The sequence below is a fragment of the Nomascus leucogenys genome, chromosome 7b, assembly GCF_006542625.1.
Source record: "Nomascus leucogenys isolate Asia chromosome 7b, Asia_NLE_v1, whole genome shotgun sequence".
In the NCBI taxonomy this organism is placed as follows: Eukaryota; Metazoa; Chordata; class Mammalia; order Primates; family Hylobatidae; genus Nomascus; species Nomascus leucogenys.
Genome location: NC_044387.1, coordinates 83,575,465 through 83,593,658, shown reverse-complemented (window position 1 = coordinate 83,593,658; position 18,194 = coordinate 83,575,465). Strand labels below are relative to the sequence as shown.

General features: G+C 36.0%; 1 protein-coding gene across 2 annotated transcripts in view; it reads left to right on the top strand.

Annotated features, from left to right (window-relative positions):
* The window catches only part of NAF1 (nuclear assembly factor 1 ribonucleoprotein), a 39,974-nt gene extending 22,034 nt beyond the window's left edge, over positions 1–17,940 (top strand). The window contains exons 5-8 of one of the 2 annotated variants that reach the window (XM_003257916.4): positions 3,259–3,419; positions 6,665–6,716; positions 10,657–10,760; positions 17,060–17,940. In XM_003257916.4, coding sequence (XP_003257964.1) covers positions 3,259–3,419; positions 6,665–6,716; positions 10,657–10,760; positions 17,060–17,195 — 453 coding nt within the window. In that variant the 3' untranslated portion in view covers positions 17,196–17,940. Of the gene's footprint in view, positions 1–3,258; positions 3,420–6,664; positions 6,717–10,656; positions 10,761–14,827; positions 15,508–17,059 lie in introns of those variants that run through there. The other variant, XM_030816290.1, reaches the window with a different exon arrangement.
* Positions 17,941–18,194: the final 254 nt, after the last annotated feature.

Below are 18,194 nucleotides of genomic sequence, written 5' to 3'. Positions count from 1 at the left end.
TAGAGAAACTGGGATTTGCCTAGTCCCCTCCTAGATAATAGAAAAACTGGGAGTTACCTAGCCCTCTCTAGATAACGCAAAGTTTGTGACATGGTATGTGTGTGGAGAGGGGAAAGAGAGTACAGCTCATTCTCCCTTTTGCAGTATTGTCTGTGCACGTCCAGCCTGCTGGCTCAAACAGGCCTTCCACACCGCTGAAACTTTTGCCATGGTGTGCACAGAACATTTGAGCCCAGCCTATGCTGGAATGGAATTTGGGGAACTGCATGCACTCTATATCTTCTCTGCTTGTCAGTTATTTTTCCCAGCAGACCCTACATTATAGCTGTACCATGTTGTTACGGTGTGTGTTAACCTCTATGTGTGATAGGAATCCTTGGAGATCCTGTAGCAAAAATATAATGCCTTTGAGTTAAAAATGGTGAGTATTATCAGCTAGAGCGAAGTGAAAGGATACCTAGAAAACCACTTCTCAATGACAGGGCAAGTATAAAGCATCAGTTGGATTAAATTTTTATATGAACACCTACAGAATATATACCATTTTTAAAGATATAAAGAAAGCTGCTTGCCCACCTCATAGTAAAGATCTCAGCTGCTACTTTTCCAAATTCAGTTTCTTATACTCTCCTTACAATCTATTACTTCCTTTGCTTTTATCTTGAATCAGGTAGTATGGAAGTTACAAAATCCCCTAAGTCGGGTGGAATGACCAAGAAGGGATGTGGGTGCCTCCTATGGAGCTGTATGAGGAGAAGTGGGCTGGCCTGAGCCTTGCTGTGTCTTAAGTTGCTCTTTACAGTTTAGCTCTCAGGTATTAGTCAATCTAAACTCTATACTCAGAGGCTAATGGTTATTTAAAATATTGTTAAATTCCTCTTTTCTACCCTGGATTAGCTAAATTGCTTATGTGATCTTGGTCAGGTTTTCCTGTAACATACCTATTAGTATTGGCTCATGCCACATACTGTCTATTGTATGGCTTTCCGTTATCTACTGCCTGTGATGTTGTCTTATTTAAAACTTTATAATGATTTTATTATAGTTGTGGCTCATAAACACTTCAGAACCTAGGAACAGTCAACTAAAATATTATGCTTTGCTTTTGTCCAAGAATTTTGAATGTCACTTATATTTTAGTTCCAACCATACTGCACAGACCTGAAGTTTGCAGGGAATTTTTCCATTGAAATCATTTTTCACACTTAGGAAATGGATTCATGCTATCTAGGAAACGAATCCCTTTGAAGCAGTGTGTGTACCAGGTTGCAAACAATGATTATTTTACCTTGTGTTAATGGATACACAGGAAACTTAAAAGGTATTTTTTTAATCTCTACCCAAATGAAGAATTGGGTTTGCCTATATTTGAGAGAATTAAACTTGTTAATTGTTTTTTAAGACAATTTTAAGTGAAAGTAAGACTACAATAATATATGTCATGTAGGCCAGTAAGAGTGGTGCTGACTGCACCTCTTCTGTCCTTCACAGTTCTTACTGGACGAGGTCTACTGGATTTATCTAAACCTTTTCAAAGCAAATGTCTTGCTATTTTCTTAAAGTTTTTTGCTTTTACGCTTTTTTAAAGCTTTAAATTTGCGATGCTATTATCGTTATTTCATAATACATTGGCATTTTAATAGTTTTTAATGTCACTACTTCTTTTTAGAGTACACATATCTTCAAAATGGTGGTGCCCTGATAGGTGAGCTGTTTTACGCCTTAGTGAAAACTAATGAAAGATTCAATGCTGTACTAAAGATCATAAAATGTGAAGAGCATTTACTATTAAAAATCAAGAACTGAGGATGTGATAAGACAGCCATGTTCAATGCAGTTGGTATAAATTGGTCCAAGCTATTTAGAAAGCTATTTAGTAATTTCCATTAAAACTTTTATGCCTTAGTGTTAATTATCATACTTTCAGCTTCAATACTTCCACTCCTTACAGATCAGTTTTTAGGAAATCTGAAGTATAGAGATTTATATATAAGATGTTTATCATGGCATCATGTATTATGTTGAACAAATTGGAAGCTGTCTAAATGTCTTGCAATAAGAAAGAAGTTAAATAAGTTGTCCTGAGTCTGAAAAGGGGTGTTTTGTGATTGCTAAAATTATACTTACAAAGAATATAACATGGAACAACTTTAGGTTTTTAAAAGGGGACAGTGCACAAAACTACAGTATGGTCTTAAAGAAAAAAATAACGTATTATAGAAAAAAGACTGGAAAAATCTATACTGGCATTGGTCATGGTCTTATCTCTGTAATATACATATACTATCTCACTTTTGTTCCCCAGGCTGTAGTGCGATGGCGCAATCTCGGTTCACTGCAACCTCTGCCTCCTGGGTTGAAGCGATTCTCTTGCCTCAGCCCCCTGAGTGGCTGGGATTACAGGTGCCTGCCACCATGCCCGGCTAATTTTTGTATTTTTAGTAGAGACAGAGTTTCACTATGTTGGCCAGGCTGGTCTTGAACCCCTGACCTCAGGTGATCCGCCCGCCTCACCTCTTAAAGTGCTGGGATTACAGGCGTGAGCCACCACGCCCAGCCAGAAAATATATTTTTTAATTCACATATTTTGAGAAGAAAATACAATTTCAAACCAACAAGTTTCCTTTCATTATTCTTAAAACGTTTTCAGAAGTAAAATATGTGGCTCTGCTAAAAGCAGTTCTTTTAGTTAAATGTTAAAGGCTGCACCATCTTTGTGTTTTTTAAACATAAATAACTTCTACTTTATCATTTGTTAAATTAGAAAAAGTCTTTAATTTTACAAAATTCCTAACTATAGAAACAGCAAAAGTGATTTAACACCTATTGAAGTCAGAAGCTTGCTTTTATATTTCCCATCTGATGATTCCAAATGTATACAGTATGTTATTTCTCAAAAGTTACCAATTATAATCCTTTTCTTTGTACCTTACAACTTAAATGAGAATAATTTTAAAAAATCATAATTTGCATCTAGTTGGTATGACCAAAATGATTTGAATTTGGTGGGGAACAAACTTGTTACTATTGTTTCACATTCATAGAAGGGAAATCTGGAGTGAGGGAGTGCATTTTAATCAATATATGAAGACTGAGTATGTAAAAATGACATAAATATAACTAAAAAATTACTTTATTGCCCTAACACTGACAAAATTACTTTGTTCTGGCAATTATCAGTGGGATTTTTAAAAGAAAACGCTGCTAACTTTTCAAATATTTTACATGTTAAAAGAGGCCTTTATGTTTCTATTACAGATATTTGAGATATTTGGACCTGTTGCACATCCATTTTATGTGTTACGGTTTAATTCTTCAGATCACATTGAGAGTAAAGGTATTAAAATAAAGGAGACTATGTATTTTGCTCCATCAATGAAAGATTTCACCCAGTATATATTCACAGAAAAACTTAAACAGTAAGTACTTTACTGGCATGTTGTTCTTCACTTACCTAATGTTTATATTTTAAGAATAATTCTCAGTGATGTAATTTCTTATAGTTATATTGTGTCTGTCTTGCAAAGAGTTCATTTATCTTACTAATAATATCTTTGAAGCCTACAATTTATTTTCAGATTTTGTACGTAGAACTCATATCTTTCACAAAAAATGAGATGATCAGTTATTAAGAGCACATTTGAGCCATGTACACTTTCTGATTCTAGTGCAGTGTTTTTTTCATTATATACTTTCTTTAATGTACTTGCTATTTTAGTATTAGTACTGATATTATCATTTCTTAATAACTTTTTTCAGTTAAGTAAAATTCTCTTTGGATTCTATTTAGGGGCCTTGCTCTTCAATAAAACTTAATAGTTATCAAGAGAAAAAAAATGAGTATACCTCTTTATTTTGCTTATAAATTGTAAGTTTGTAGAAGAGACAACTAACACGTGTCCCTGAAAAATTGTGTAGAAAGTCATGGTGTGTGGAGTTGACCTAACCAACAAACCAGTGCCCTCCATTTTGTCTATAAATAATGCTAAGTGATTTCTGTGGCATGTGACCAGCAATATTTTTTTATATTTGTGCTCCCATTGGTTGAATATTTTTCAAATGTTAGCTGTTGCCAGCTGTTAGTTGTAGAGCTGTTTGTATCAGTTGAACTTGTTATAGTTATGTTACTTAATTTTTTATATCAGCAAATAGCATATGAATAGTAGATTTTTTTTTAATAAAAGTAACTTGAATGCTTTCGAATGATGTAATGAATATGAGCCACTAAAAATATTTTCAAATTGGGAGTGGAAGAAAAGACTGCCAAAGATTGGGGGAAGGTTAAATCCAGAAAGACTTTGTACTCAGTTTGACACAGAAGTTCCTTTTAGTTCTAGCTCTTCTTTTACTGGAAACTTAAAACCTAGGCGATACATTTTTATAGATGTTTTTGCAGGAAGACAAAGGAACTTTGGTCACTGAATAACTTTGGTATTATGTCAAAGGTACCAACCCCAGTTGCATGGCATAAGAAGATTACTTATACCACTTATATATTAAGTCTCAAGTCACCAAATTTCATTTATTTCAGAGATGAAAATTTTGATCCTGATAATTGATTTAACTCATGTTTAAGAACTACATAAAGATCTGGAGGAATATTTTGCCTAAGTTATTCTTCAGATTGCATAAGGTTATTTTCCTAAATAACACTGACAAGAAAGATGAATTAAATACACATAAAGTCTTCAAGATATTAATATGTTCTAGGCTGGGCGTGGTGGCTCACGCTTGTAATCCCAGCACTTTGGGAGGCGGAGGTGGGCGTATCACGAGGTCAGGAGATCAAGACCACGGTGAAACCCCGTCTCTACTAAAAATACAAAAAAAGTAGCCGGGCGTGGTGGCGGGTGCCTGTAGTCCCAGCTACTCGGAGAGGCTGAGGCAGGAGAATGGTGTGAACCCGGGAGGCGGAGCTTGCAGTGAGCCGAGATTGCGCCACTGCACTCCAGCCTGGGCAACAGAGCGAGACTCCGTCTCAAAAAAAAAAAAAAAGTTCTAAAATGCTTTAAATATTTAGCATTTCATCCTGCTTTGAATATAAAGATACTGCCGTGGATATGCCATACATTTAGCCTTTTAACAGAGTATTTTAGCTTAAAACAGATAAACTTGAAGAGGTTTTCTGAAGATGGCTTTAAAATAGATTTTAAATAATAGACGCAGTCTTTGATTTTGATTTGCAGTTCTTCTATTAAGAAGTAGTAGTAAATCAATGAATTGTGAAATTAGACCTATATTGCAGAAACCTCCCTCCCCTAGGAAAACTGTTGTATTCTAGACCTCATTTTGGCATCTGTCATGGGAACTCGGTGGAGTACTTTGTCTTTGAGGTAGAGAAGTTCAGCTCCTTTCCAGCTTACTGTTCTCTAGTGAGGCTATTTTGATCTTAGTTTCTCATGTACTTACTGTCTTGTTAAAAGTGCCTTTTGAAACGTTGCTTGATCTTTCCTTCAGTAGATTTTGATTTTTTGTAATAGACGCACTAGTTGGGGAATTTTTCCCATTTATGTTTGTGATTCCAGGCTAACAGCAGTCCAGATCATGAGATGTCATGTATGCAGAAAGAAATACCAGAGCTATATTTAAGGCCCATGTGTGAAATGACAATTGAAGAAATGCTTTTTTTCTTTTTAAGTGATGGAAAAGTCATTGATAATGGTTCATATATAATGTCAAAGTTCCGAATCAAAAATTTAAAACAAACTTAATAACTTTCATGTTGTGCCAGCAAACTGACATCTGTACATTGATTTTAATGGCCTTAATTCCTGGGAATCTCATTTATTTTTGAGATCTAGTTTAAAACAATAAGGACATCTAGTCCTAATACTTTGTCGTATTTTACTGTGTGATATTTTAATGTAATGGAATAACAAAATAGTACCTGAAACTATGAAATTAACAAAATTAAAAGATTAAAAATGAGCTTTCACAAATTATACTGCTCATAATAGATATCTGTACTTTGGTTGGATGTAAAGCGTAAAACTCTCCACCAAAAGTTGTTGATTTTCAGCTGCAATTACACATTTCACATATGCCAGTCATTATATCGTCCTTCAGAATCTTTAAAGCAGCTTCTCTTCCTCTTCCTCAAACTATTCATAGTTAGCCTTTATTTGACCCTCACTGCTTTAGAATCAGTGTTGGAATAAGCCTTGGTTACTCATAGAGGATTGCTGGCATTCCTCAGGTAAACTGAGGAGAAAATAATTCATATTGATGTCTCTGCCATTAAACCTGTAAAATCTTTGAAAAGGGAATGCCTCATAGTCATTTTTATGTCCTTCGCACATGGAACAACTTCCAGTCTACGGTTGGGGTGAAATAAGCATTTTTTTTAAACTGAGTTTTGTGAAAACTGCAAATATTATATGAAAAGAAAAATCAAAAGAGCTGTCCGTCTGCTTTCCACTGCACACCATAGCCTTGGCTTCTCATTCCAATTCCCTAATCCTAATATTTATATTTGCTCAACTTTTGTGTTTTTCTTCGGAGCTTCCCACATCTTTTGAAATAAGGTTAAAGACACATAAGTGTATTGCAAAATTAAAGGTTGAACTCATGTCCTTTACTTTATTATTGTCTGTACTTTTAAGTTACAAGCACTTAATAGAGTTGTGATAAATAATTTTTTGACTCCCATCCCCACCCCACTCAGGGATAAGGGATCAGATGCATCATGGAAGAATGATCAGGAACCACCACCAGAGGTAAGTGTAAGTCTTTTTATGCAACATTTTATAAAGTAGGGCAGGACTTAATCTTATAAATTTTATCATTCTTGCTGTTAGGGAAGTCATTAATACTGGCTAGCAGCCATACTGCCTTCTCCTGTCGTAGCACATGTATTCTCTTACCCTCGTAGATGACTCTTTTATACCTTTCAATGAAAGGTTTTGATTGATCATTTAGGAAAAAAACTTTTTTCAGTGACATTTAGTTGTATTTTAATAATTATCACCTTGTCATTTACATTGTAATTTGCTGTTTTTGTCAACTTCGTTGATGTCTGATAAAGGCAGGCTGTCATTTTTAAAAAATGTAATTCAATTTAGTAAATACACCATATGGGACATGAAGACATGGTGCTTTTAATAGTAAGCTGCCCTTCTTTTGGAAGTACAAAATCATTTGGAAGCACAAGATCATTGGAAGCTACCTACCTGTCAGCTTTTTACGATATAACTACCTTTCTAAAAAAAGAGACCTTGGTTTTCTTTTTGTATCTATGTCAGCAAAACAATAGTTTTATGCCCCAAGGTGACTTCATAATCTAGTCTTCCTAGAGATGTGAAGTGAATTTAGGAATAATATGTAAATAAGTTAATGATTTAATAGGATTACTTTGTTTAACATTCCGTGAAAGTGTTTAAGCAGATTATCTTGAGGGTTTTTTTTTTAAATTACAACAACGAATGTATTCATTTCTTAAAAATAGCATGTATTTATACAGTATAAAATAAAAATGTATATAAATATTTTTATAAGTAAAAATTATACATGAGAGTTTTTAAAACTTGCTCAGCAGTTCTTATGAAGTTTTCTCAGTATTAGTTTTTTTTGTTTTTTTGTTTTTTTAAACAAATATAGACATGGGGGTCTCACTATGTTGCCCTGGCTGGTCTCAAGCTTTTGGCCTCAAGTGATCCTCCTGGCCTCAAGCAGTCTTCCTGCCTTGGCCCCCCAAAGTGCTGGGATTATAGGCATGAGCCACCTTGCCCAGCCAGTATTACAGGTTTTTGATATTTACGGATTTAACTTTGGTCATTTTAGATGTTTAAAGCAATCAAATCGTGATCTGTGTTTCTAATTTTACTGAGGTATGAATCAGGTTTATGCCCACTTAGAGGGTTTTATACAGGTATGAATCACTTAACCAGTGAATGATCCTTGCCTAGTTTCTGAATTGAAATAGAATTGTTTTCTAATTAATGTTATGTATTTATGAGATTTCAATTAAGGCTCTGAATATTCACTTAATGTTCTGAATTAAGTTTAGAGTATCTAGAGCATCTTATTACTTGAATTCCATGTTTTAAAAGTGTTTAGAGATTCATAAACATCTCAAAACATATTTCTTATAAAATCCAGATATTCTTTTTTTCTCTTTTTGGGTGGGGGATGGAGTTTTGCTTTTTTTGCCCAGGCTGCAATGCGGTGGCAGTCTCAGCTCGCCGCAAACTCCACCTCCAGGTTCAAGTGATTCTCCTGCCTCAGCCTCCCGAGTAGCTGGGATTACAGGCGCATGCCACCACACCAAGCTAATTTTGTATATTTATTAGAGACTGGGTTTCACAATGTTGTCCAGGCTAGTCTAGAACTCCTGACCTCCAGTAATCCACCCCCCTATGCCTCTCAAAGTGCTGAGATTTCAGGCGTGAGCCACCGCACCCGGCCAAAATCCAGATATTCTAATGAGTCCCTGTTGTTTCCGACCTAAGCATTGAAGTTACCAATTAGAGCAATACGAGTTATTTGTAAAATTGGTTTGACTAGGTTAATTGCAAAATTACATCTCACCTAGTTCATGGTGTTTGTTTTTTCCAGGTAGCTTGAACTGGATCATTAAGTATGTTGGGATTTAATTTTGTAATATTTGTTGATGAAACTTTGTAGTCTAGAATTATTGCCTGGTATTGATCATAGATTAAAATTAGAAATTTGTGAGGTTTAAACTTAAAAAGAGAAAAAAGAGAAACATCATGCAATGTGAAAATAGAAAACTTGCATAAAGGAAAATAAGAGAAATTATGTGCTGTGAAATGTTGAGCTGTGTAAAGGACCTAAAAATTACCTATGGTTGTATCATACGCATCTTCATAGCCATTTTTAATATGCCACCGTATACTTTATGGTTGAATAAATGTATTTAATGAATGGAAATTTAAATTAATTTGCATATAAGAAACATGAATTTTTCTCTGAGTTTAGGAGTGTTAGCAAAATACTACCAGAGTAATCTCTCTGAAATAAACGATTCCCAATTAAAATCCTTAGTTCCTCCCTCCTGCTCTTAAGATGTTCAATTATTTAAAATGGCACAATAAGGTTCCTTATAAGCTTCTCCAGTTTTATCTTTTCTGGTTTTGCCATGTAAGAAGAAGAAGCTTTCACTTTGCCTTTCAGAACCATTTTTCTTTTTGTATATACTATGTTCTATCATGCCTCTGTGTGTATTGTTCCCATTTTCTGAAAATTCTCTTTATTTTCATAGCTAACTCATTCAGGTATTTCTATTGGGTTATCCATACCAAGAAGTCTTCCTTTTCCTTTTTTCTCTTTATCCAGCACTATAATAACATAGCATTAAGTTGTAGCACTCGTTCATTGTACATTTAATCTGTTTTCTCCGAAAAAGGAGTCTTCTATCTGGTCTCCATACTTTCTAGTGTCTGTCAGATACCAGATTTAATCTGAGTTTTACAATCTTATCATATTAACATCAGTAATAAGAAATTGTGCATTGGAAGGCATACAATTAGTTCATGTTTTCAAATTAGGTTTCAGAATCTGAAGTGTATGGATTCCTGGTTCATGGAGGATTTGATCTAGAATGTATTCCAGTGAAGCCATACTGAAAATTACATACAAAGACTTTCATACACATTTTATTTCTTCTTTTTAAATGTGTATCCGTCCATACATAGTGGGCCTGCTTTCATATGTTTTTTGTATGAAACATAATAGAAGTTTTCTGGCATTAGTAGAATAATAAAATGTCTGAACTATAGATACCATGGCAGTCATAATATATATAGCTCATAAATCTTGGTTTTCTTGGTGGACTATAACAATGAATCCTAATTCTTAGTTACATGTGGGTTTTACCACCTTTAATTTTTAAATAATTTCCTCTTAGGAGTTGGATCATTCAAGTATCTGCTTATGAAGGCCTTTGCCATGTTGATCAGGCTGGCCTCAAACTAAAAATACAAAAATTAGCTGGGCGTGGTGGCATGCGCCTGTAATCCCAGCTACTCAGGAGGCTGAGGCAGGAGAATTGCTTGAACTTGGGAGGCAGAGGTTGCAGTGAGCTGAGATCGCACCACTGTGCGCGCGCACACACACACACACACACACACACACACACACGAAAGTCTTTGCCTATGGTTCTGTCTAAATAGCTTCCCCATGATTTGCATACCCTTATTTTGCCTTATTTATTTATAGCTCTTACTCTGTACCTAAAATTATATTTAAAAAATAAGATGGTAAACCTGTAAAGAATGAACCTGTGAAATGTTTAGAACAGTGCTTGAGTGTGTATTTTGAATGAATGAATTATGGAACATTGTCTTCTATTTTTTATTGGCTCTGATAATGTATATAATTTGCTTAGTCCTTGATACTCTTACCTTTGGCACCCTTTTGCATCTGATACTATGATGAATTTTAAGTCTAAACTGGAAGTCAGACTCATATCTGAAGGGTGATTACTGGCCTGTGTTAATTAAAGAGTCATTAAGCATTTATCAAAAAATGCTTTTTCTACCATGTCTAATTCAGATACAGAAAATACTAAGTATCAAAAAGGCAACTTTTGTTAAAGTCAGTGATTAATAATAGGCTTATTTGCTTCACCTCCAAGTATGTACTATTGAATTGGCAAATCCATGTAACATAAACCTATTATATACTTTTCTCTGCAAGGCCTTAGATTTTAGTGATGATGAAAAAGAGAAAGAAGCCAAACAGAGGAAAAAATCTCAGATTCAAGGCCGGAAAAAACTCAAATCTGAATTTAATGAGCCAGGTGAGTGAATACAATATATACAGTTGTTCTTTATCTTCATTTACATCTATGTAAGTTTTTCAATAATAAAACTGAAGGAAACATCTGGGTTCTCTCTGTTTACCTCCTAGCATCCTGCTAACATTTAGAGCCGTTACATAGCAGGAGGTGTGGTAGTTTTATGAGCTTAAGCAGTAAAAATGGCTTCCTGGGGTAACAGAGAGACTAAACCGTGTTACTCGTGCTTGTCAGTACTTTTATCTTTTTTTTTTTTTTGAGACGGAGTCTTGCTCTGTCACCCAGGCTGGAGTGCAGTGGCGCGATCTCGGCTCGCTGCAAGCTCCGCCTCCCGGGTTCACACCATTCTCCTGCCTCAGCCTCTCCGAGTAGCTGGGACTACAGGTGCCTGCCACCATGCCTGGCTAATTTTTTTGTACTTTTTAGTAGAGACGGGGTTTCACCGTGGTCTCGATCTCCTGACCTCGTGATCTGCCTGCCTCGGCCTCCCCCAGTGCTGGGATTACAAGCGTGAGCCACTGCACCTGGCCACTTTTTTCTTAAGATACCTATTTGCTTCCATTTTTAGAATTTTATGATCAAGTACTTGATGAACCCCTAAATCACAGTATCTTATTTTTAAACATGCAATCCCTTTACCTTTTTTAAAAATTAAACTTTCTGAGATAATCGTAGATTCACATACAGTTATAAAAAATAATAGGAGAAGTGCCGTATGCCCTTTATTCAGTTTCCCCCAGTTGCAACATCTTGTATAACTATATATGGAACACTGTCCCAGCCAGGATATTGACAGTTAAACAGTGAAGCTATACAACATTTCCATCACCAGAGAGCTACCCGGTTGCCTTTCTATAGTCACAGCCACGTCCTTACCTCTCAGCCCCTCTCCTTCACTCATGGCAACCATTAATCTGTTCTCCATTTTCATATATTTTGTCATATCCAGAAAATTATATAAGTGAAGTTATACGCCATAGTACGATTAGGGAAAGGCTTTTGCCACTGAGCATAATATCTGTGTATCCACCCACATTATTGCATGTATCAATCATAGTTTGTTCCTCTTCATTACAGAGTAACGTTTCATGGCATGAATTTACCAGATTACCTAACCATTCATCCATTGAAGGACATCTGGCTTGTTTCCATTTTGGGGTTATTAGGAATAAAGCAGCTATAAATATTTATATACAGGTTTTTTGTGAAAACAGATTTTCATTTTTCTGGAATAAATGCCCAAGAGTACAATTGCTTGGTTGTATAATAGTTGCATTACATGTTTAGTTTCCTAAGAAACTACCATACTGTATTTCAGCATGGCTGTACCATTTTACATTTTTATCAGCAATGTATGAGTGACAATTTCTTTGCATTTTCTCCAGCATTTGGTGTTATCACTGTTTTTAATTTTGTCCATTCTGCCAGGTTTGTAGTGCTAATATAATTGTGGTTTTAATTTGCATTTTCCTAATGGCTAATGGCATTGAACATCTTTCCATGTGCTCATTTACTATCTGTATCTTCAGTGATATGTCAGTTCATTATCTTTTGCCAACTTTTAAATTGTATTTCTGGATTTTTACTGTTGAGTTACGAGAATTTAAAACTGTATATTTTAGATACTAGCTTTCTGTCAGATATGTGGTTTCTTCATGATTTGTTCTAGTCTGTAGTCTTTTCCCTCTTTTAAGAGGGCCTTTTGCAATACTGAAGTTTTTAGTTTTGAGGAAAACTAATTTATCGATTTTGTTTATGGAATCTGAGAACTTCCTGCTTAGCTTTAGATCCTAATGATTTTCTTCTATTTTTTCCCTAAAAGTTTGGTAGTCTTCTGTTTTAAATTGTACACTGTGATTCATTTTGAGTTAAATTTTGTATAGAATGTGAGTTAGTCTTGAAATTGCATAGAGTGATAACTCCTACTTTCTCTTTTTCAAAATTATAATTGGTATTCTAGGTCCTTTACCTTTCAGTATAAATTTTAGAATCTTCTCTACATCAACAAATGTCTTCCTGAGGTTTTTTTTTTTTTGGTCTGTTTTTTGAGATATTCTTAGTCTGTTGCCCAGGCTAGAATGCAGTGGTACAATCATAGCTCACTGTAACCTTGAACTTCTGAGCTTTTTTCTTTCATTCTCCTGACAGTATCTTTCATGGAGCAGAAATTTTTAAGTGTAATGAAATTCAGCATATTGATTATTTCTTTCATGGGTCATGCCTTTGATGTCCTATCTAAGAAGTCATTATCTAAAAAGTCATTATTGGCTGAGCGCAGTGGCTCATGCCTGTAATCCCAGCACTTTGGGAGGCCGAGGCAGGCAAATCAGGAGGTCAGGAGTTCAAGACCAGCCTGGCCAACATGGTGAAACCCCATCTCTACTAAAAATACAAAAATTAGCTGGGCATGGTGGTGCATTCCTACTTGTGAGGCTGAGGCAGGAGAATTGCTTGAGCTGGGACCCGGGCAGCGGAGGTTGCAGTGAGCAGAGATCGTGCCACTGCACTCCAGCCAGGGCTACAGAGCGAGACTCTGTCTCTAAAAAAAGAGTCGTTATCAACCCAAGGTCATCTAAATTTTCTTCAATGTTTTCTTTTAGGAATTTAGTAATTCTGCATTTTACATTGAGATCTGTGATCCATTTTGAATGAATTCTTGTGAACGGTGTAAGGTTATTGTCTAGATTTAATTCTTTTTGTATATGGATGTCCATGTGTTCCAGCCCTATTTGTTGAAAACACTACTTATGCTCTGTTGTATTGCTTTTGCTCCTTTGTTAAATATCAGTTTATTATGTTTATGTGGGGCTATTTTTGTACCTTCTATTTTGTCCCGTTGATTTATTTGTCTGTTCTTTCACCAGTACCACACTGCTGTGATTACTTAAACTTTATAATACGTCTTGAAGTTGGGTAGTTTCCATCCTCCACCTTTGTTCTTCTCCTTCAATATTGTTCCATTGAGTTTTTAATTTTGGTTATTGTAATGTTCAGTTCTAAAATTCCAATTTGTTCTTTATATCTTCTTTTTTTCCCTAAAACTTTGTAATTTTAATTGTTTAGAATGTTCTTAATATCTTGTTGAAGCATTTTTATGACTGCTTTAATATCTTTCATAATTCTAACATCTTTGTGACACCCTTCCTTTTTTTTTTTTTTTTCATTGAATTTGAAGTCTTCCTGGTTCTTTTTGTGATGAGCAATTTTCTTTTATTGAAACCTGGGTATATTGAATATTATATTACAAGACCATGGATCTTATGTAAGTCTTCTGATTTAGCTGGGTTTGTTGTGATTGTTTCTTTGTCTTTTTAAAAATGCTACTCTGGCAGCTAAAGGAACGGGATAGATTGATGTCTAGGTATTCCTCTTAGCCTCTGTTGACATCTTTGGCCAAGCCGTGCCTTGTTACTGCTGGATGAGGGTAGAAGTTCTGACACCCCACGAGGTCTTTTCTTATGCCTGGTAGGGACAGGAGTACTTTGTCACTCCTCCCCATATGGCATACACTGACACCAATGGAGGATGGCCTTGTTATCACTGGGTGGGGACAAAAATCCTAACACTACTCAGTCTTCTCTGACATTGCCCCAGTGTAAAAGAGGAAAGAACACTGTGTTGCTGCCAGTGGAGGTGGAAGTTCAGGTTCCCCATGTGATGTTCATTGTTTGCGGGGAGGCTTGTTACTGGCACCCTGTTCAGCCTGTTCCTGATGCTACTGTGGTGGAAGGGTTGGAGTACCTCATCACTGCCTGTCAAGGATAGAAGTCTAGGATCCGTACTCAGCCTTTGAGAGTGTGTAGGGTTGGTGCCACGTTTCCTTCTGTGGTGTTTGGCTGGAGTAGAATGGTTATCGTCTAAGTGTTTTCTGACTTGCTAGGTTTTCTTTCTTTGGCATTAAGTTTTGTCTTTTCAATTCATTTAAAATTTACCATTTTATGTCTTACACTTTTTTAACTGCCATAAGATATACTGGATAATAAAGAAAAATCATAATTGAAATTTCAAACAGTGCTTTTTGATATATTAAACTTATTTTCCTTTTTATGTTTTCCCTCCCCTCACTCAAAGGTGAAGATTTTACTGAAGTACATCAGAATTGGAATGCTCATAGCTCTGCTTCAGAGCATGCAAAAGGATATCGTAACAGGGAATTCACACGAGGATTTTCCAGGGGCAAATACCCTCGATCTTGCCATGGCAGGCCTCCACCTCAGCATTTCTATAACTCAGAACATACGGTATCTCAGGAGACTTCAGGATTTCCTTCTCAGAGACAAGATAATCCCATTATGCCACAATACCCCTTTCCTCTTCCAATGTTTGACATGCATAATTTTCCACTCCGCCCTCCACCCCCACCACCACCCCCACCTGTAAACATGGGTTGGGCTACACCAAACATGGCTGCTCATCCATTACTTAACTTACCATACTCCCTACCCCCACCCCCTCCCCCTCCACCGCTGCCTCCTCCACCCTCTTCTGGAGATAGTAATTCTCATTTTGGACCTTACTATTAGGTGACTATGCATTACCAGAGAAATGTGGACTTTTCATATTATGTGGTAAGGATTTTTTTTTTTCAAGAGTGATTATGGAGCTAGATTTTTAAAAGCACTGTAAAATACTAAATGATTCCTTCTGTTGTAAGTTGATATATATTTGTAACCTTTGTGAAATTGTATTCATATGAAAATGTCAGCTCAGATTCTTGGGAGAACATTAAATTATGTAACATTTAATTAAAATTTTGAATTCATGCCTTCTCCCTGCCAATCCCACCCAGTTAAACTATATATATATGGTAATGGATATGGGACAAGTTTCATCATGGGTGAAATATATGGAGCACATTGATTTTCTTGCTGTAATCTGAATATAAGATGAAGTCCTTTTGAGAGTCTTTAAACTATTTTTATAAATTTATACTGTGGAAATCAATTTTAATTACAAATGTAATTTGTGAGTAAGTTTAAATGACCATAATTTTTCTTTTTAAAGTAGTTGAGGGGTATAGAGGAGAAAATTTTTATATATTGGTAGAAGCTCTGATTATAGCTAAAGCAAAAAATGTTTATTATGCATAGGCAAGCTTTCATTATCTGTGCAAAATATTTCCTTTATTTGGGCACTATTCAGAAGGCTTTACTATTTAACCTCCTAAAAGGTATGCAAAGATTATTCACAGTAAGATCTATTTAGGGATTTTGTCTTCCATATTTGTTTTCCAGATCCTCACATGCAGACTAGGTTCAGTAAATAACAAATATTTATTGAATATCTGAATTTAGAGTTTTTAATTAAATGAGTAATGACTACTGCTTTCTATTATGAAGTGTCAATGTAAGGGAAATTACGAGTTTTAGAACTAGAAGAGACCATTAAAATACTCCAGTTTTCATTTAGTAAATGAGTAGCCTAAGTGTCCCAAAGAGGTTAAAATAATTTAACTAAGATCACTCAGCTAGTGAGTTGACAAGGAGTTGAACCTAGTTCTTCTGGTTTTCTGATTAGCAGTTTCTACTAATTAGATGTTTCCCAATCTTGCATTCCTTTACACACTTCGGAAACAGTATTTGTATGGCACATTGGAGTAATCTGGAGACCACTTAGCACAAGCCCATGCACTCTGGTTGCACTGAGGCCCCACTTTTCTTCCCCATGAGCTGAGGGGACTCTTTGCAGCATTCCTAATACACAAGTTGAGAGACTCTGCCTTGGTATACATTAACTTTATCATATGAGTACTTTCTTCATTATTTTTTTAAATATTTTTGCAACTTCTCTTTAGGAGTTACCTTCACAGGTTATAGCACAGTCTTTTTATGATTGTTAGAATATTTTAAGAGTTTATGAGATTATATCTAAAATCACTAAAAGAAAAACCCAAACCGTTTTCCACAAGAATGGGAACAGTAACATGTTATTATTATTAGTCATCAAGCTGTTCTGATCATCATGGCATTTAAAAACCTGTCCATTTCGGCTGGGTGTAGTGGCTCATTCCTGTAATCCCAGCACTTTGGGAGGCTGAGGTGGGTGGATCACCTGAGGTCAGGAGTTCGAGACCAGCCTGGCCAACATGGTGAAACCCTGCCTGTAGTAAAAATACAAAAATTAGCCGAGCGTGGTGGCACGTGCCTGTAATCCCAGCCACTCAGGAGGCTGAGGCAGGAGAATTGTTTGAACCTGGGAGGCAGAGGTTGCAATGAGCTGAGGTCGCACCATTGCACTCCAGCCTACGTGGCAGAGAAAGACTCCATCTCAAAGTAAAAATCTGTCCATTTCTTTAACACAGGTGACAGGTATATCTCACAGATATTGTGGCCTCAGATCCAGACCACTGCAGTCAAGTGAGTCACACAAAGTTTTTGGTTTCCAAATGCATATAAAAGTTACGTTTACACACTACTGTAGTTTATTAAGTATGCAATAGCGTTGTGCCTAAAAAAAACAATGTGCATATCTCAATTGAAGAATACTTTACTGTTCAAAAAATAATAATGACCCTTTGAGCCTGCAGTGAGTTATAATCTTCTAGCTGGTGGAGGGTCTGGCCTCAAGTGTTGTTGGCTGCTGACTTATCAGGGTAGTGATTGCTAAAGGTGGCAGTTTCTCCTAATAGGCAGCAGTGAAGTTTGCTACATTAATTGGCTCTTCCTTTCACCAAAGATTTCTGTGTAGCATGTGATGCTACTTGATAGCATTTTATTCTCTGTAAAACTTTGAAATTTGGGATCAAGTCCTCTCAAACCCTGCCACTGCCTTATCAACTAGGAAGGTTATGTAGCATTCTAAGTCCCTTGTTATCATTTCAACAGTGTTCATAGCATCTTCACCATGAGTAGCTTTTACTTGAGAAACCTCATTTTTCCTCATGCATAAGAAGTAACTCCTCATCTATTCAGGTTTTTTCATGAGATTGCAGCAATTCAGTCATGTCTTTAGGTTCCACTTCTAATTCTAGTTCTCTTCCTATTTCTACCACATATTCAGTTATTTCCTCCAGTGAAGTCTTAAACACCTCAAAATTATTCATGAGGGTTGGAATCAACTTCTCCCAAACTCCTGTTAATATCGGTATTTTGACCCCCTCTCATGAATCATCAGTGTTCTTAATGACATCTTAAATGGTGAATCCTTTCCAGAAGGTTTCCAATTTACTTTGCCCAAATCCATCAGAGGAATCACTGTGACAGCTATAGCCTTACAAAAAATATTCTTATGTAATAAGACTTGAAAGTCAAAACTATTCCATGATCCATGGGCTATGAAATGGATGTGTTAGCAGGCATTAAGAAAATTCAACTCCTTGTACATCTCCGTTGGAGTTCTTGGGTGACCGAGTGCATTGTTAATGATCAGTAACATTTCAAAAGAAATCTTTTACTGAATGGTGGACTTAAAATCTTTAGTAAACCATGATTTTAAAAGA